At 40.6% G+C, this 20,944-nt stretch overlaps 1 protein-coding gene across 3 annotated transcripts; it reads right to left on the reverse strand.

The window, feature by feature from the left end:
* Positions 1 to 335: 335 nt before the first annotated feature.
* LOC119497343 (rho-related GTP-binding protein RhoA-D-like) lies at positions 336 to 19,216 on the reverse strand. Of its 3 annotated transcripts, none has more exons than XM_037785422.1 (5): positions 19,085 to 19,216; positions 8,321 to 8,478; positions 5,616 to 5,736; positions 5,091 to 5,221; positions 336 to 3,169 (listed from the first exon to the last, which is right to left on the reverse strand). In XM_037785422.1, exons 2-5 carry the CDS (start codon positions 8,474 to 8,476, stop codon positions 2,996 to 2,998), a joined length of 582 nt encoding a protein of 193 aa, XP_037641350.1. In that variant the 5' UTR covers positions 8,477 to 8,478; positions 19,085 to 19,216; the 3' UTR covers positions 336 to 2,995. The 3 variants fall into 3 exon arrangements, with proteins under 3 accessions (XP_037641350.1, XP_037641342.1, XP_037641358.1); XM_037785414.1 differs by having other exon boundaries at positions 18,990 to 19,138; XM_037785430.1 differs by lacking the exon at positions 19,085 to 19,216 and adding an exon at positions 16,460 to 16,581.
* Positions 19,217 to 20,944: the final 1,728 nt, after the last annotated feature.

Raw genomic sequence — 20,944 nt, forward strand, 5'->3', positions numbered from 1 at the left:
ACTCTGCAGTGGCTTTTTAAATAAAGCTGCCACTTGACAGCAAGTTCGATTTAGCATGCACACAAACATTTCATATTCAGAGTGAGAAAATAAAGAGCAGACTATTCCATTTCTCAGGAACACAACACCGTACGTCTTACTGCAGTTTGCACTTAACAAGTGAGTCTTGTCTATTTCTTTCTGATAATAGTTGAAGCCTGAAGAAATAAACTGTTAATTTCTGAACTGTATTGTTCTGCACTTTGTCACGTCTCCTTTGATTAATCATCACCTTTAATAGCATCATGTGCAGTAAACCATTTCTGAGAAGAACTGACGAAAGGGGGACGAGTCTCTCTTGTCTCAAAAATAGTTTATTAACAATATTCATGTCCACTTCAGATCAAACATTCACTACAACACTTTCTGTTTTACAAAGCATTATTACAATGAGCTTTTATAGAAATCTGGATCCTTTTATCATTTCAAATACTTCAAGAGAAAGACAGAAAGTTGTACGACACTGAGCAGAAGCTGTTCCCGAAGACGTGAGTGTGTAGTGTGTGTGCTCACTGTAAAAACCCACGGTTCTCTCATGCATGCATCGACATCATAAGGACAACTTTTGATATAGCGCAACATTATCTGTCTACACATTAACAGCAGTTTTGTACATGCTCTCAGTGATATGTTCAACACTAGACCCTCTGCCGCTCTAAGGGAATGCTTTCATCATTATGCCATGCTTCCAGCTGTGAAAGTTAATTGACTATCACCGCTGACCTAATTCCCAAGAATTCCTTGGTGTTGGGACCCGTGAGCATCATGCCAAAATTATGAAACGCATAACTCAGTCGAGACCCATGTTTTCATTGATAAAAACCTTTTAGTCGTAAGGATCTGTTTTACTCCTGCCTTGTTGGTGTGCTTGTTGTTGTCCACAATGATGCACAAAGTCCAGAGTGAAACATAGGATCCAACCTAGAAACATTTGAGGTAACATTAATATGGTGCTTGTGTGTGTGTGTAATTGTTATAGATGCCCACTCTACTCCTAAAAAACTAGTTTCACTGAATCACCCAGTTAAAGCATGTGTGCTCGGCCAGTAGAGGGTATAAAGTTGCATTAGTATTATATAACGGATACAGATCCTGCCAGCTGTGTAGATTTGTTGCCTTTACTGGCATTGTAAGAAGGTTGCATGCAACATCTAAGATATCACACATCTCAACATCCACCCTCCTCCACGACCATGACCGACAGCAACATGCAACCAGGGGACATGTACAGTACATGAATGAGCAACAGAGGCAGAGAAAAGCAACACCATAAAGAGGTCAAGTTTGAGTATTCTGAGAAGACCAGTGGACGGTCTCCGACGTGTCTCCAAAAGCACAATTCAGTGTGGACCCTTCATGATATCCTGCTCCTTTGACTTAAGACATAAAATAGCAAATGTTTATTGTCAAGAAGCGAAGATCAAGACCAACACAGATCAGGATGAATAATCCCAGTTTTCATTTTTCCACAACATTTTTTTTGGCAGTAACACACAACTCTAAAACATCAAAGACAATCTTGACATGTTTTATTCAGTGATGTTGAAGAAATATGTTATAAAAGATGTGTAATTTTCCCCATTATTCATTCTTGATGCAAAGGTATGTGACGTAAATTGGTGTAATCTTATCTTCCAAGATAATAAAGACGAGACTGCATTCATGGATGAAATCTTTATGTTGTGAGGACTGAAAGTTGAGGAAACTAATGACACATTTTGAAGCCATTCAAAGAGCCGAGCTTTGCGAAACATGTCAGAAAGGTCACTCTTGACCTCGTCAGTCAGTATCAGGTTGGCGTGGAGCAGCTGGTCTATCTGGTCTGGGAGAGAACAACCAAAAGGCAGAGAAGGCACCGGGGAAAAACAAACTCCTCACACAGACACAACTCAGCTCCTCTCAAACATGTAAAGAATGTCGTCCGACTGGAAAACATCCACACGCGAAGGCTCCTAAAGGGCATGATTTCCACGACTGGACTAACCCGTCCAACACACAGGATTCCAACAGCGGGCGTGACTCAGCGGCTCCCTTGAATTGTAGCTGAACTCAGTCACTCGCAATAAACAAACAAGGGAGGTTTCACCAGGCTTTGGCCTTCATTTCGGTTTTATTGTGCATAGTTGAGTCATATTGGCTTGTGTCTCGATTGGCCAGTTCTCCCCCCCCACATCTAGGTCCACTGCACCGATTAGCGATAGATATGATGCATGTGAATAATCAGCTCTTATTAATATTTTTACATGAGGCAGCTACTTTCTTTATCCTCAATGGTAAATGTTGAGGGAACGGTAACAAAAAATTACAAGCAACCATTTGTTGTGCTTGCCGGGTCAACAGCAACTGAAAGCCTTACTTATGGCTTAGCTCAGGTTTCACAACACTAGCTACAGTACAATGGAGAGTCCCTCAGCTGAAATGTTACCTAGCTGACAAACATGAGAAATAGACGGTGGTGTACAAACTTAAAAAAAAAGAAAAGGCACTAAATCTTATGGTCAAAAGATCAGGACTACCATGATAAACAGATGAACAGGACAGACTGGACTGTTTGGATCTTACTCATAAAGATTTTATACGATGCTGCTCACTCAAGCTCGTGAAGAACAATATTGCGTACAAATATGTGCATCTATCGCTGCCTCGTTACATTACAAGTATAAAGAAAAACAAGTAGGAAAACATTCTATGTGTAAAGACAGATTTAAAAAAAAAAGAAAAAAAAAAAAAAAGCAAATCAACAAGGAACTTTAAACATCAATTTCTAACCACGGTTGTAATATAGACAAAGTCCAATTTCCTGTATTCGGTTTGTTTGCATTTGACTCATCTGCCTGCCTGTTATCGTGAAATGCGAGATACAGTACAAAGATGCCATTTGGTAAAGGTCAGTCCTTCTCATGTGTTGTTTTTTTCTTTTCCTATTGGTCAGTTGATTTCAGGGCGTTTGGACTGCTCACAGCAGCGCGCAGCCGCCTCTCTTCTTGCGCTTGCGGACCTGCAGCGCCGCTCTAGTGGCCATCTCGAACACTTCCCGCACGCCGTCCTTGGTCTTGGCGGAACACTCCAAATAGCCAAAAGCGTTGATCCTGCCGGCCATGTCTCTGCCTTCTTCTGCCTTCACTGGCTCCTGCGTTGTCAGAGCAGAGAGAGATTGTTAGGGACTGTACGAAAATTATTAGTAGTAGTAGGGAGGGGCGTTCATTATCTGTAACCGCTTATACTATTCAGGGTTGTGGAGGTTCTGGAGCCGATCCCAGCTGACATTGTGACATTGGGCGAAGGCGGGTTACACCCTGAACAGGTCGCCAGACTATCACAGGGCTGACACAGAGACAGACAACCATTCACGCTCACATTCACACCTACGGCCAATTTAGAGTCAACAGTTAACCTAACCTGCATGTGTTTGGACTGTGGGAGGAAGCCGGAGAAAACCCACGTTAACACGGGGAGAACATGCAAACTCCACACAGAAGGGCCCCAAGCCGGGTTCGAACCTGCGACCCTCTTGCTAATCACAAACGTTAACCACTGGCCCACCGTGTAGCCCAAGGGGGAGAGTTATGTTTTTGTCTTCTTTTTGCTGAAGGGAAGGTAATCTTAATTTTTTAGGAATGATTGAATGTAATTTATCACTATCATATATCAGCTCCCAACACTTTATTCTGCACAAAAAGATGAACGACAGTAAAGTAAAATTACAAAAAAGAAAAAAGGTAGATGTGTCGTATAAAGTGACAGTGGCTACTTTTGGTTCAAAAGTAATTAAATGACTGAATGAATATTCAGTAAACATAATTTTGTTATGTTTGCCACAATTGTTTTCTTCTAATTCTACTTCTACTTTGTCTGCAGTGTGATTTGATGGATATACGAAAATGACTAAATGACTAAAATTGAATTTATATATTAAAGTTTAAATTGGAGTACACCATCTTAAATCATTATTATTTTTGCGTGTGTATGTGGGGGGCTATCTTAGTCAAGGGGAGGGCCTAAGGAAAATATTAATTTCAGCTATTTTTCAAGCACAAATGCCAAATATTCTCTGGTTTCAGCTGACTTTCTTTGTAATATATATGAGAGTAAATTGAAAATCTTTGGATTTTGGACTCTGAGAAATTGTGAATGCCAGTTTTTCGCTGCTTTATATATTTCTATAAACAGTACAATTAATCACAAAAAGAATTGGATAATTCATCAATAATGAAAATAATTGTTAGCAGTCCTAAACAGCTCAGTGCACCTTCCCCATCCCAATCATTTTTGTACGGTCCCTTATGAAACCAAATAAGCCGAATTTGATGCACCTGTGTTTTTCTGTTTATCCACACCGTCTTGAAATGATGACACATTTATCAAACAGGTAAATCTTGTAATCAGAGCCTCAGGTACACACTACCTCACTAACCCTCCCAGCCACATCATAGCTTACACATGTCGAGCCAACGGTGTCTGTACGACCATGTCAGATCCAAAACACTTGAACTGATGACTTCGTGCTACTCTTTGTCAAAAAAGCTGACGGTGGCGTTTGAAAGAGCTGGCGAGCTTTAGTCAACATGTTGCTATGTTCAGCTGGAGCCTGGAGACAGACAGAGAACGGCCCATAGGGTCTGTGACACAGTAAACCAAAATGCTGCTGTCATTATAGTAAGACTGAGAGGCCACTAACAGCCTTTCAGAGTGCTGTCCCAGAGGGCAGTTAACTCAGACAGACAGGTAAAATAAGAAAAGGGAGATAGTATACAATTCATGTTTGTACTTTATGTTTAGTATCTGAGACAACATGCCAAAAAGCAGCCCCTTGCACTTTTTAAATGCAGTGCTGTCGTCACTCTGAACTCCCGCTAAGCAATATTTGTCATGAATATGAGCATAAATATTTGAGATAGAACTTCACAAATTGAACCTCATAAAAATGTTTCCACCCAGCACGTCTCCTCCTCCTCAGGCCTTATTGGTGCCTTGTAGTATTGAAGAGGTACCTACTTGTGCCTGATTACCTCCAATCCACAGTTCATTGACCCTTCAGAGGCTTTTTGTACCTGCTTCATCTTGGCCAGCTCTCTCCGTGTGTTGTCGTCGTTCCTCAGGTCCTTCTTGTTCCCCACCAGGATGATGGGAACATTGGGACAGAAGTGCTTCACCTCAGGCGTCCACTTCTCAGGGATATTTTCTGTCCCGGGAGAGAGAGAGAGACGAGAAAGTGAGCAGAAATACTAGAGAGGGAGAGAGACTATAAAAAAGGGACAGGCAGTGCAGAGTCACGGCGCAGAACACTTCTCATGATGGATTGCTCTGCAGACTGCCCGAGGCAAAGATGGTTTTAGCTGCACTAATCCTACTTCCCATCAAGTCCATTAAGGCATTTAACAAACAGCTCGCTCAGCTGATATGAACTACCCCGATTCTGTGAAGATAAACACGATAACAAAATCTCACTTTTTCGGCGTGCATTTATCATTTTGACATAGCAGTCACTGCTTTCTGTGCCGTCGCCGTCTCAGCCAGGTTAATCTCATTTAGACTAACCTGTTTAAATATATATATGTATGTCAGCAGTTCCTTACCTAAACTGTCTGGGCTGTCGATGGAGAAGCACATAAGGATGACATCTGTGTCGGGGTAGGAGAGAGGCCTCAACCTGTCGTAGTCCTCTTGGCCTGCGGTATCCCACAACGCCAACTCCACCTGGGAGAAATCAGAAGAAAAACAGGTAAACAAACAAAATACACAAATAGTACAAGTGATTCTCCTGTTACACCTTTATTATCTCCACGATTTCATTCATTAACTTGTGTAATTTTTGTTGAAAGTTCTGTAATTTGAACCATCATTAAGGATTAAAGAGTTAAAATTAGCTCGTCTTCCCAGACGGAGTATGTTGCTCACTGTTCCAGATGAATACACAAACACTTAACCAGTCACGCCACCATTAGTGATGAAGTTGCTTTTCTCATCCTCGGAGAGACGTGACTGTTTGGAGTATGACGTATGAACCTCGAGGCGTGCGCTGAGTGTTTTCCCCAAAGGCTAATGCTTTAAATACCACAAAGTAAATCATGTTGAGATTGTTTAACCTGATCGGGACGTTTATCTCCTCTTGTCACACATGGCTCGCATCCTGATCATAACTTACGGTTTGTGTGTTTTACCCCCCGGCTGCATTCCTAGTTTAGATATTTGCTTCTCCTCACTGCTGCGGCAACATCTGACCTAATCAGCTCCATAAGTCTGTTCTGCTCTCAGTGTCGAGGAAATGAACTCAGGGACTGGCCTCATCCCATCATACTGCTGATTAATTCAATTAGGGAAAGTGGGAGATTAGCGAGCATCAAACCGGATACCTTCTGTCCCTGTATGGGCATTAGCAGCCCGTCATCACCCAACTGTGTTCAGGGGAAAAAAAACAACACACTTTTTCAAAAGTTTTAAATGCTGAAACTTGACTGAATGACAATAGATTATTGTGTGTCCAAAAAGAGCGCAAGCATCAGTCAGCGGTCCCAAAATAGAGGTTTGCAGAGGCAGAGGGTGGCTGCACACTGTTGAGACTGCATGAGCAGCCGGAGATATGTTCCCACTGGACTTGTTGTGAGCTGCAGACTTTGGGGAGGAAAACAGGGAAAAAAACAGCTATTTTTAGAGAATCCTCTGAAGGTGAGAGAAAGACAAATCCCAGAGAGGGGATGCAAAATTATCCCCCTCTAGACCGATGTCCATCATGGATCCCTAACTTTATATTTCCTGTCCAGAACACAACAGTTAACCCCTCCTTGCCCACCACCCCCCACCACATAAGTGCCACCAGGACAGGAAATGAGAGACGTTTATCGGGCAGGAGAGGGATCGCCAAGAGACATCCCTGTTCCCCCGTCTGAACAGGAAGCTGGGAAGTAGAGTCATTTCCTGTTTTGGCAAGTGGTGATCCTGCAGCGGTGGTCGGCTCAAGAGAACAAAACCCTTTGACAAAACGAGCCATCTGCAGCTCAGACTCGACCCTCGCTGACCAACTCCCTGTGACTCACATTCAAGACGTCACACACACCTGGGAGCAGGACTTTAATCTAGCTGGTTTCATAACTGTGTCTGAAACAATTCCCTAGTTTGATCAGCGCTGCCTAGTTTGACCGTTTGGTCGGAGTTCGCGAGTGATTGACAGCCGACTCTCATAGTCAGCAGATGGACAGCAGACCTCAGATCAGCTCTGACTGCTTGTTTTCCTCCAGTCTGTGAAATCTTGCAGATGCCGTTAGGAGCACCGGAGGACACAGAGGCACATGACTTTTTTCAGGTTACCTGTTTCATGTACTAATGTCACGATATAGCGACCGTTTTATAAAAATAACTTTTTTTAAATCATATTTGCTCCAATCTCACCTACTGCAGCTTTAATACTTTAATACTGGAACTAGTTAGCGCTACACCGCAACAGTGCTGTTTCTGTATTTCCATGTCCTCTACATGGATCATGAAATGGTGAGGCTGCTGATTTCTTTGCCTGAGACAAGCAGCTTTAATCTCAGTCTTTTACCCAGCGGGCTACCTCCAGTTCTGAGAAGTGAAGCCAACGCAGACGTACCTTAAACTTGCATTCTTTCTAACCGCCAGCAGGGGTCGACTCCACTGGTTGCAAAAAGAAGTCTGATTGTATAGAAGTCTATGAGAAAATGATTCTACTTCTCTCTTGATTTATTACCTCAGTAAACATTGTAAACATGAGTTTATGGTCTCAATCGCTAGTTTCAAGTCTTCTTCAGTACAGCATGATGTTCATTTAGTAAATTATGGTCCCATTTAGAGTCAAATAGACCATAAAGTAGGGCATGCTTTAGGACGTGGCTACCTTGTTATTGACAGGTCGCAACCACGGCGTTGTCCGGTCTGGGAGTTCTCCTTGTTTTCGTCTTACAACTTTAACCCTTTTCACAGTGTGTTTTTCTCTCTTGTTACTTCTGGTTACAAAAGAACAAGATGGTGACGGCCAAAAACCAAAATGCCGAACTCGAGGCTTCAAAACGGCAGTCCACAAACCAGGCAGTTACGTCATGGTGGCTATATCCACTTCTTATATACAGTCTATGCTCTCAGCAGAATATCATACATATTTATGATCTCTTTTACAAGATTCTCTTTTTTAAAGTGAAAGGTCAGTTAGGTCATTCATATTATTACTTTAAGGACAGTGTTGGTTTATGACAGAGAGGCTCTCTAATCGACAGACTCAACCACCTCTAGAGACTGCCCACTTACTGTAAGTGTCAAATGTACAAACCTGTTTTCCATCAACCTCGATATCAGCGATGTAGTTCTCGAACACCGTCGGGACGTAGACTTCAGGAAACTGATCTTTACTGAAAACAATGAGGAGACATGTTTTCCCGCAAGCTCCATCCCCGACAATCACCAGCTTCTTCCGTATGGCTGCCATCTCTGTTGGGAAACAAGAGGAGGGTTTTTATGTTTTTACAGGAATTTGTCAAAGACAGACATACAGAACTGCTTCATGTCAAAATCATCAGCAGTACTACAAAAAGACAAAGGAAACTTTTTTTGCAGTCATGGGAGATTTCCCTTGTCATGCTGTAGGAAGGAGCCAAACACCACTGTTTGTGTATTCTGCACTACATATATTTAAATTATTTCTAAAGATCACAGGAACATGAGATCAAATCCAGAACACGATGTTGTACAAAAACTCTTTCTGCTCATGCTGTGTGGCTCCAAAGCAACCACCGTCTCTGACATCTCTGACTGACAGTCCTGCATCACATTACACCTAAAGGGAGTGCTCTCTGATCTGCACGTTGTCACAGACAGCTGCAGTGTCAGACCTTGAAACCCTGATGACAAATCTAGACTACAAAGCTACATGAAGAGCAGAGGAGGAGAGGAGGAGGAAGATAGTGGAGAGACGGAGAAGGAGAAAAAGAGAGGAAGAGGAGGGGGGGGTTGTTGAGACAAGCTGGAACATGAAGGAATGTGCTATCAGGCTACTGCTCCGCCCTGTTTGTTTCCCTCTGCGACGTGTGTGGAAAAGAAAAGCGTCCGGGAAATCGGAGCAGCTGGTGAAATACTTGCTGGTGTCCTAAAGCAGACAAAACACTATAAACCTGCTTTTGATCTCACCAGATGCTTCTTCAGGGACACTCTGTAGAGACATTATCCTCATTCTCTCAAAATGACTTCGCATTAAAGGAACAAGAGATAAACCTGCTGCACATGTGTTGTTCCGGTGTTGAGCTGGAGCTGCTAACATGGGGGTTTACACAGTTGTGAACTTGTGTATATATACTGCAGAAAGAAAAAAATACCATGCAAGTATTTTACCACCAAAACAAAACCATGTCAAACAACGCTTCAGGGGCCTGCGAGGATGAAGCTTTCTTGTGCACAAAATACAACCCATAAAACAAGTCACATTTGTGCAATAAGGCCAGATGAAGAGGAGCGGTTTAGTTGGTGCAGGCTGTGTGGGGATGTGTTAGCAGTGCAGCTGATGGATGAGCTGGAGCCCTGCTGCCTGCCTGGGAGCAGCTGTGCATATACTCATTTGGCTCCTCACCTCATCTACTCTCTGCCAGACAGTCTTGACAGCAATCCTCTTCACGAGGGCACCCACTTATCAGGGGAAATTAATCTTTCAGCGCTGCAGGGCAAAACTTTTGAGTCGAGTCTGCCCCAACGCCCACTTTTACAATCTCTGCTCGGCTGCATAGCAACACCGAAACCTGTCAGTGAGTAGCGTCAAACCATAGAGAATCATCACGAGTTACGGGCTGAGGTTATTTGTCAAACTGTTGTTTGTTTGGTTTCATAACAGATCAGTGGATCGGTGTCACCAGTTTCATTTCAATCGCTTGCTAAAAATCATTTCTTCCATGCAGAGCTGGGGGATTTGTGCAAAATGGATATCTCAATATTCTGACATTTTATAGGTAATACACGTCAACATTTGCAAAGTCTAGAGAAATCATCAAACTGAGTTTGCATTTATGAAGAAACCATATGGACACCATATATTACATTGATTTGGTACAATATTTTTGGTTTCTTGCAGAGAATTAAATGATAATATTGATACCACTCATGTAAATATGATGCTTAGCTTAAACCAGAGACTGGAAACAGCTGGGAAAAAAAAGTCCTTCCCAGTTACCCAGAGCTCAAAGCTCTTCAAATGTCTTGTTTTGTCCAACCAACAGTTGCACATGATTGAGGAAAGCAGCAAATACTGGAACCAGAGAATTTAGGTATTTGTTTTCTGGAAAAAAAAACGACTCAAAAGATCGACCAATTGATTAATCGCCTAACTGTCGCAGCTCTATTTTTGAATTTTGAAGTTAACTATCACACTTTGGCAAATATAAACCCAACTCCAAACTGTCAGGATAAGAGAAAAATCTGAAAGATAAGAAGTCACTGCCCACAGTATTAGGGAAATATGCGCTAATTGATCTAATTGTCTCTGTAGTGTCAAAATAACAGATACATAAGCTCCAAAAAAAATACATTAATATGTACATTCATGCACATTCTGTAAGAGTGTATACATCTATTACAAAAATTATATATACATTTTGTGAAAAAATGGTTTGCAAAGTGAGCAAAGAAACTAAAAAGGGAGAAAAAAAAAGGATGTAAGAGAAGAAATTGTTATCCGGCCCCGTTTCCATGGATATTCAGTCTTGGCATAACCAGTAGCCGTACTGGAACTGTTGGGTGTGTTTCCTTGTTTGACAGTTTTATTAACATTTTGGGTTTATTCCTTCTTATGGGAATTCTGGTCATGGTTTGTTCACATTTTCTCACTTTTGCTCAAAGGCCCACTCCCTCTGGTGCAGTGGGTTTAGTTACAGCTGCACAGCTTTTTCCCAAAAATGCCAAAGGCTCAATTTTGAATTTAGGCTGCTCTAGCAAATTCTCCTGTTATTTCTACATGTTTTATAAGTATTATAAAGACCCTGAATATACTGTACAATGATGACCAAAACTGATCTTTCACTTCAGCTGCAAATGCTTCCACTATTGTGAGATTATATTCAACAAAACTCGAATGAAAAATGGATTTCAGAGAATCTGCACAGTATACCTTTAGCTTTCCAGAGATTGCCAACTGGACCAGAGATGGCCTGAACTAGATGAAACAAGTGGGAGACAGCAGCTTGGAGGCCTCGGAGGCTCACCCCGTGAAACAAAACAACCCACTTCCTGTTCTGTGCGGCCCGGGAGGAGCTTTTGGCCGCGGTTCTGTTTGGACAGGCCTCAGCAGAGCCGGGACACGGAGAGGGCTGCCAGAGGCAACGCAACACACGCAAGCACACTTACTCACACTTACATGCACATTTACAGAGTGGCTCTCTTTGCACTGCACAGTGATAGCTCGTCCTTTCGTGGCAGTGACATTGGGAGATGATGAAGGAACATCTTGACACGTTGGCGAAAGGAAATTATGCGTGAAAATGTCCCATATAGTCACAAACTGTGCCGAATACTTAGGCTGTCTATGACTGATGCCCTCAATTTAGGCGCTAATGGATACTAATGGCAGCAACAGCTGAGGAGGAAGTTTAGGTGGTTGCCAGTAGTAACCGATTTCACAGATGAAGCTCGTTTATCATGCATCAGCCAACATTCGTCCTCTCCACATTCATATCAAAGTCTGATCTCACCCTGATGCAATCACATCATGTGAATACAGGCACATGCTTATCTGCAACCTTTGACCTCCACACTACTGAATGAAAGCAAAGGTGCCACTCAGAGATTAAGCGTCCTCGTGAAAGCGACGACAAAAGCAGGAACGGTTCAACATCCTTCTGTCGGCTCTACGTAACCATCACTCAGTTCAGAGTGCAGACACTTTCATTTTACCTGTCACTGTGACTCAACACAACACAGCCGAGATTTATCCAGCGGTATGCTAGAACATATTCATAAAGTTTTCAATCATTCGAAGGTTGACTTAGAACCAAATATAAGTGTGACACAGCAGGGACACTGTGTTACTTGGAGACATGCAGTAAGGAAACAAAATAATCCTGAACTGACTGAACTCTTTGGTCTGATGATAACGTAATAATATGACGTAATAAAAGCCTACATTTTATCTCTTATATCCGCACTAGGTTATAACACAAGCTGAGGAACTAATATGCAACCGACATACAGTGATGCGAGTTATTTATACTACTGATCTATTAGCATTCTTTCCCCCGCAGTCTTCTAGCAGTGGGTCCAACATTTTTGACCTGAGACCTTTTGAAATAAGCATCGCCTAATGCCGTGTACTACTGTTTACCATATGATCATCACAACCTAAGATAAAATAATCCCCGCCGCGATGACTTTGGAGTTGTAAAATATTGTCTCAGAGTTTTATAAACCGCTGCACCGTGTTTTGGCGTCTGAAAAAGTCTTTGAAATTCACAGATCAGTTTCTGAAACTGGACTTCCGGGATTGTATTTCATGTTAACTGAGGCGACACGCCCCGACCAACGCAGCCCCTTGCATTGTTTTAATGCTCACTGCATACAGTATGTCTATGTGGTGTAAGCAGTTCAACCAAGGAGTGATTTTCCTTTCTCTTAAAGTGTATAACTCAATGACCAGAAAATCAATCACCAACAATTCTGATCATTTATTGATCCTTAAAGTAATTTCTCAAACAAAATTGCCATATTTGCTGGTTCCAGCTTCTAAATAAGAATGATTTTTTGTTTTCCTTCTTCTATCATCAAAAAATCTAGTATTTTGGGGCACTTGGTCAGGCAAACCAAGTAAATTGAAGACGTCAACTTGTGATCAAGGAAACTGAGATGGACATGTTTGGGTGTTTCATTGACTAAACGATTAATCAAAAAGTAATCCACAGAATGAAAAGAATAGTAAATAATAGTTGCAGACCAAAACAAAGCATGGAAGCGGTTGCGGTATGTGTGAGCTCACTGGCAATAAAGCAGACAAAATGTAAAGTGAACGCTCTCAGACTCTAGGGAGCACACATATAACTTGATCCAAACACAACACCATTAAAAAACACATGAGAAAGCAAAGCGCCGTTACTTCCTACAACTATTTGAGCAATGCCCCGGGTTAATGAACACACCACCTCTCTCTCTCTTTCTCTAAGGAGGTTTCCTGAGGCTTACAGGGGCCAACGGGAGTTATGCAACAAGCTGAGCAGAGAGTGACCCTGACCAATGAGGTAGAGCTGCCTCTCAATCCTCATATGACTTTTAAAATCAACAACAATGCTGACAAACAAACATCCAACCAATAAAAAGGCCTGTTGTTCCGGAGATGAAGGTCTGAGGTTTTCTGAGGTCCTGCAAACAAGCAAATTACAGGAAAGCCTGAGTCTGATTGTTTTGCTTGTCCGACAGGCTTCCCAGGGCTCCACCTCGTTCTTTTATACACTACGCTAGACTCAGATCAGCTGATATCAACACTGACCACTTATTTCCTGGGGTTTTGGTGTTGCCATTACACAGGAGTTGTCAAGGAGGAACTGGTTGTAAATTAAAAGGCTTCATAACTAACAGAGCAATAAAACCAAGGCTGGGTTTTTACAGATAAACATTCAGCCTGAGATTACACGTCCAGCCTAAATCTCTATGGAACAACGCAAAACTTGTATTACTACAGAATAAAAAATGACTTTTAAAGTACTTAGGGACGTGATTTTTACCCCCCCGCATCTTTGGCTACCCAACTACAACTCATTTCTAGAGACACAAGCTAACAGGCTGTTGTTGCATTAAAAAAAATGGACAGGAACTTTTAGATCTGAAGGCACGTGAGTATTTGCCTCACCTCAGTGAGTCTGTCTGTCTGAGAAAAATAGGGCAAAGTTCATAAAGTGGCAGAGGTTGTTGCTGAGACAGCCTGCGACACCGGCTGTCTACACCACCTTTAACCGGATGTAAAAAACTCTTATCTGACTGAGTCTGACAGGAAGCCACAGACATCAGATCAGATACAGGATCAGATGTTGGGTGACTACTCAAAAAAACAATCTTACAAGAACGCTTCAGGCTGTTTCAGATCAGGCGTTTATATGGACACAATGTAGAGATTCCTGAGTATAAGCTGTGGACTCAAGTGCATAAAATTGAAATTGTGAGTGCTGAGCTCTCTTGCACAACAGCGGGAGTATATACAGAGGATCAGGTCAGCTTCTAGCATTCTCTGGGCGTATGTTGCAAACACACCAGCTCCTTAGTCTCACTGAGTCATGACTTCACTGGTACACCCATGGAAATGACCACATGTCCCTAAAGTCAGCCAGCCCATTAAACAAAACCAGGTGTGACATCTCCTTTAAAGGAGAACAATAACCTATTTGTCCATATGAAGACAAAAAAATCAGACTCTATCTGATAATAAAGGAACTTAAAGAGATGAATTGGAGCAAATATGATTTCAAAATGTTACTTTTATAAAAATGGTCACTATATTCTGACAGTAGTGCGACAGCAGAGACATGTAATCCGAAAAAAATCATGTGCCTCTGTGTCCTCCGGTGCTCCTAATGGCATCTGCAAGATTTCACAGACCGGAAGAAAACAAGCAGTCAGAGCCGAGCTGGAGCCTTGCCGTCTCTGAGCAGCTGTCAATCACTCGCAAACTCCGATCAAACGGTCAAACTAGGCAGCGCTGATCAAATATGAATCAATATTCTGTTACTGTAATTCCTATTTCTTGCCTCAAATGTTTTCAGAACCATCTTGTAGTGTACTGTTTAGCTGTAAAATGAGAAAGTTTGTGACCCGACAGCCATGTTGTGATCAGTTGAGGAAATACCAAGCACCGCCCACCAACTGGAGCAAACTTTCTCATTTTGCAGCTAAACAGTACACTACAAGAACATTTGAGTCGAGAAATAGGCTTTACAGTAACAAATTATTGATTCATATTTGATCAGTGCTGTCTAGTTTGACTGTTTGATCAGAATTTGTGAGTGATTGACAGCTTCCTCCGTTGAATAACCAACCAATGGCAACGCTCTCTCTCTGAAATGACCTGTGATTGGCCAAAGTCTCCTGTCACAAGCTAACATTTCTTAAAGCCTGATAACAGAGCCATGAGGAGGTGCAGAAGTCTAGTTTTCTCTCAGAACACTTGAGTTACAATATGCTGAAAGGTTATTATGGGATTTTTGCCCAATGATGCCTAAAACATCAATTAGGGAGAGAAAGCGTTTCCCCTTTAACTTCATCACGTACGTCTTCAAAGTGAGTTGTTCTTTTAAATTAGAGGCTTCGGTTAAGTTTAATTGCCGACCTCCAGAGGGGTCATCCTCCTAACTCCGTCACTCCAAATATGCTCCTGATGGGGCGGCAGGATGCTTCAACTCCGGACACTGTGTACCACAATCGTGAGCTCAAAGTGACGATGTATCGCAGACAGGAACATGGGTTCAAAACTATGTTGGAAAGTCTTTCATGTGTTTCTTCATCCGTAATGAGCTCTGAGAGCAGCCACTGGCTCACCTGTGTCTAGGTGCGTCTGAACAGCACAGGTGAGCCCAATCTGAACCCTCGATCAGTGCTTCTGTAAGTAGGACGGGAGGAGAAGAACATTTTTCTGTTTGCCCTGAATCCTACCAGCGATACCTGATCCCATGCCTTCATCATGTGCGTCTTCAAAGTGAGTTGTTCTTTTAAGGCCATGTTTTCCTTTGGTTAACTGTTTGTTCAAGTATTATTTCACTTTGCTTGGAAAATATTAAGACAAAGAGTAAATGCCTGTGCAATGCAGTTCATGGCGTCTCCCTATGTTTGTGTATTTGATGCAGCTACACCTCGTGATGAAGTGAAAGGGGAAATGCATCTAAATAAAGTCCTGTTTTGGTGGAATTTCCTGTCTGTCTCTCCCTAATTCTTGTTGCTTGACATCCACACTCTCCAGCCCTCGCCACTTTGGTCACCTTAAAGCTGCCTACTGCAGGTTTAAGACATTTTTATATATATTAAATAAGATGTTTATGTTAAAGAAGTAGTTTAACATTTGGGGAATTACACTTATTGCTTTCTTGATGAGAGTTAGATGATGAGATCAATACCACTGTTACCACATTTGGTTTGTGGACAATTGCTGTTGTCAACAAATCAATTATTTGATTGTGTAGAGTAGTTTAGAGCTCAACCAATTAGTTGATCAAAAGAAAATCTGCATCATTTGATAATTTATTTGTTGTTTGAGTATTTTTTGGGGGCAAAAAATGCCACAAATTGACTGATTCCTGCTTCTCCAATGTGAACAATTGCTATTGATTTTAGTCTTCTATGATAAAGTAGATATCTTTGGCTTTTTGACTGCTGCTCAGACAAAGCAAACTGTTTTCATATCACCCTGTACATTTCCTGACATTATAGACCAAATGATTAGTAGATTCATAAAGAAAATAACCTGCAGATCAATCAAGAATCCTTAGTTGCAGCCCTTATGCTTTTCCCTGGAGGAACAGACGTGTCCAGGCTGAGGAGATCTGGTTTGTCTTCTTAGGACCTGACTTATTGAACAGAAGTGAGTCATAAGGTGTCGGTGTATCCTCTGCCTCTTGTCTTTGAGTTTGGTCATCGTGCTCTGGCTTCCACCAGCTGACTCAACTCTCTTTGTCTTGCCCTACTTCCTCTCAACATAGGCTGTAGGAGTAGGAGTAGGAGTGTCTGTCTTCCTTGGCTGCTTGTAGGTGACCAGGCTGCGGCTCATTCCTTTGAGCCAATATGTTGATTAGACGAGCTCTAGTTGTGAGGCTCGAGGATACCACAACCTCCTGAATTTAAAGGAGTAGTTTAACATTTTGGGAAATGCGCTTATTTGCTTTCTTGCCCAGAGATGAGAAAATTGATCCCACTCTTGCAATTATGATGTAAGCTTTTCACTATTTTCTGACATTAAAAAGACCAAATATATATATATATATATATAAAAAAAAAACATCAACAGATTAATAGATAATGATAACAATCATTAAAATGCAGCCCTAATGTATACATTTAGAAGACACTAATTCACAAATGTGTAGTTCAACATGCTGATGAAATGTATTTCAAACATATTTAAGCATATGAAAATAAAATAAAGTTTTCAGGAATGCAACTATATTCATTACTGATTAATCAGTCTACGACATATTTTTTTTTTGGTCTATAAAATATGGAAAAATGTCCAACACAATTTCCTAGAGTCCATTTTGACACTCTACTAGTCCAAAACCCAAATTTTAATATAAAATTGAGAAAAGCATAAAATAGTCACATTTAAGAAGCTGGAACCAGAGAATAGTTGTATTACAGTAAATTACTAAATGACTTTAATTGTTGTTCATTTTCAGTCCATCTGATCCAAGTGTTTTCAGCACTCATAGTTTGCTGTCAACATCTATCTGCAAGTGTATCAAGAATAGATTTTGCATGAATGCTACATGTATGTTTTTTTCCCCCCAATACATTTGAACATATTTGAGAGGATGAGGACAATATCATTTAATTTAAGTGGAATTTAAAGGAGTAGTTTAACACTTTGGGAAATGCACTTATTTGCTTTCTTGCCCAGAGATGAGAAAATTGATCCCACTCTTGCAATTATGATGTACATTTTTCACTATTTTCTGACATTAAAAAGACCAAAAAAATAAAAATAAATATATACAAAAAAAAAAATTAATAGATAATGATAACAATCATGTGTGTAGTCCAACATGCTGATGAAATATATTTCAAACATATTTAAGTATATGAAAATAAAATTAAGTTTTCAGGGATGCAACTGTATTCATTACTGATTATTCAGTCTTTTTGGTCTATAAAATAAGGAAAAATGTCCAACACAATTTCCTAGAGTCCATTTTGACACTCTAGTCGACATGTTTGCTTGATAAATTACTAACAGCACTCATATATTGCTGTCAACATCTATCTGCAAGTGCATCAAGAATATATTTTGCATTAAATGCCACATGTAGGTTGATTATTATTATTTTTTCCAATACATTTGAACATATTTGAGAGGAGGACAATATATTTTTAATTTGTGGATTTTAAGTTATCATAAATGGGACCTTTTCTATATTTAAATCCCATTAAAAGCCATTTGTCTAACATAATAAAGCCTAACTTGGGGCGTTTCAGCCTCAATAACTCACCAGATTTCCCCTCTACTCTACATGTGTTGTGCTTTGCAGATGATTGTTGGCAGTTCAAACAACAACGCCCTCTAAGAGATGATCAGTGTTAATAATGAGGAAATTAAGAGCTCCCAGGAATAGAAGAGGCTCATGAGGAGATTTGCCATGCGGAGTGTCTTATTGAGGTCGCAGCAGAGTAACACAGAGTAACAGAGAGTAACAGAGTAACACAGAGTAACACAGAGTAACAGAGTAACACAGAGTAACACAGAGTAACACAGAGTAACAGAGTAACACAGAGTAACACAGAGTAACACAGAGTAACAGAGTAACACAGAGTAACACAGAGTAACACAGAGTAACAGAGTAACACAGAGTAACACAGAGTAACACAGAGTAACAGAGTAACACAGAGTAACACAGAGTAACACAGAGTAACAGAGTAACACAGAGTAACACAGAGTAACACAGAGTAACAGAGTAACACAGAGTAACACAGAGTAACACAGAGTAACACAGAGTAACAGAGTAACACAGAGTAACACAGAGTAACACAGAGTCTACCAACAGGATCTGATCTGACTTTGAAACTACCAACAATGAAGAGATCAACAGTTGTAGCAGAAACACGCCCTGACTGCTACACTATCTCTACATTACAGTGAGGGATTAAACTACTATGAGCAGGAGAAAGAGAGGAGTGTGTGGAGAAGCCACCACCTTGTTTCTCTCTCAGTAAGTGATCCATAATTAGACTGCCGACTTGTGTCCCATAGCAACATCTCTTCTTAGTTACTGCTCCATAGTTACCTGTCAGCAGCCAGGTGAGAGCTTCTTATAAATATTAATCCTTTCCTCTTGATCGTGACACACATATACACATACACACACAACACACTCCTCACTTCTTGCTGCAGTATTCGCTAATTTCACAGAGCTGGAGCTGAGAAACGGGGCAAGGCGAGCAGAGAGGATCAGGATCCTCCCACCATGAGACACCACGAGGCAAGCTGGGCGAGGACAACCGACCTGCTTCCGGTTAGGGCTTTCACAATAAAACAAGGGCAGGTTGGTGAAACACTAAGTGAGGAGTTGTGACTCAGAGCCTCCAGTCATTATGATGATAATAATAATAAATGTTATTAATACTGAACTTTTCAAAACAAATTGACAAAGTGCTTTACATGGTTGAACCAGGATTAAAAAAAACTTTCAGGACTGCAATCAGGCAATTCAAATAACACAAACATTAATAATTTAATATTTTTTATTCTTATTTTATTCTAGCGTTTATATATTCTTCTGTTATTATACTGTTTTGACTTGCACCAACATCACCAAAGCAAATTCCTAGTGTATACCTCTTACACCTGGCAATAAATACGATTCTGATTCTGAATAAATAAATAAAATGGAATAAAATACCCAACAATAATCTAAGATAAAATAATTATAATAATAATAATAAATTCAAATTATATAGCGCTTTTCAAGGACTCAAAGGTGCTTAATTATAGTAATAATAATAATAATTCATATATCACATTTCAAAACAAATTGACAAAGTGCTTTACATGGTTGAACCGGGATTAATCTAGTTCAAGACTGCAATCAGGCAATTTAAAATAATACATATATTATAAATAAATTGGGACAAAATACCTTATAATAATATAAGATAAAAACTACAAAAAATAAGATACGTTGGAAATAAAATGGTGTGCTAGCAACATTTTTTTAAGATAAGATTTGAAAAGTGATTACAGTGCAACATTCATGACATGTAGACTTTACACAGACACACCTGGGACTGTGAATCAAAACCGTTAGTAGACAAGTATAGGACAATTGGTAGTATAACTGGTATAGTACTAATATTGTGTTCCAGAGATTGGTTTATGTTCCAACCAATCTCTTTTATAAAAGGTTGTGTATTTTTTTTTTTTTTTTTTTGTTAAAAATCCATTCAATTAAATAAAGAGAAAATGTACAAACACTTACCCACCTGTGTGACAGCCCAACAATATACAAATATATATCTAAACATTAAAATCAGAAGTGACCTACTGGCCACACCCCCAAATGATTAATGTCACATAAGGTATTTATAAAACATCTGTTGTGACATATTGAATTGAATTAATCGTTACTGAATAATTCATATTAATTATTTTGTTTTGTACACTCATATACCATTTTTCCCTGAAGTGACATTACAGTTTATGCCTTTATTTTGAAGGGCCTTGCCTGTATTTCCGGTGTTGTTATGGTTACTGCTGACTGACTTGATGGAGCTGCTGCAGCTCTGGAGTCACCACCAGGTCCCTCCTCCTCCACGGTCAAAGATGACATCATCCGTAGTACCAGAAGACTCGTGCAACAGGAGGGATGGGTGTGGATCTCAGCAGTGTGCAGACCAACCCTTCACTTCACATACTGCTGCAGGCTGCCAGGTGAGGCTTTGTGAGTCTTACCTCAAGTATGACCTGGACATGCAGCACTAATATGTCTCTGCATTATGGTCTGTGTTTTTTTTTTCTTGATTGACTGAATAATTAGTAGTGGTGGAAAGTAGCTCAGTACTACTCCAGTATTGTAGTTAAGTACAATTTTGCAGCAGGCCTATTTGTACTTTACTTTTATGCTTCTACTCCACAACCTTTCAGAGGGCCTACTTTAGGACTCTAGCCTATACTGCATTCATTTTCATTCATTCATTTTCAGCTGCAGTTCTTAAAGATTTTACTCACAAAACACATGACCAA

The sequence above is a fragment of the Sebastes umbrosus genome, chromosome 1, assembly GCF_015220745.1.
Source record: "Sebastes umbrosus isolate fSebUmb1 chromosome 1, fSebUmb1.pri, whole genome shotgun sequence".
Classification (NCBI taxonomy): domain Eukaryota; kingdom Metazoa; phylum Chordata; class Actinopteri; order Perciformes; family Sebastidae; genus Sebastes; species Sebastes umbrosus.

What these genes read in the sequence shown, in the direction of transcription:
- LOC119497343 (XM_037785422.1), bottom strand. Translation starts at nt 8,476, where the DNA reads ATGGCAGCCATACGGAAGAAGCTGGTGATTGTCGGGGATGGAGCTTGC. An exon ending in TCGAGGTTGATGGAAAACAG is followed by an intron (nt 5,737 to 8,320) that starts GTTTGTACATTT and finishes GATTTCTCCCAG; the next exon opens with GTGGAGTTGGCGTTGTGGGA. An exon ending in AGCTGGCCAAGATGAAGCAG is followed by an intron (nt 3,170 to 5,090) that starts GTACAAAAAGCC and finishes CTGACAACGCAG; the next exon opens with GAGCCAGTGAAGGCAGAAGA.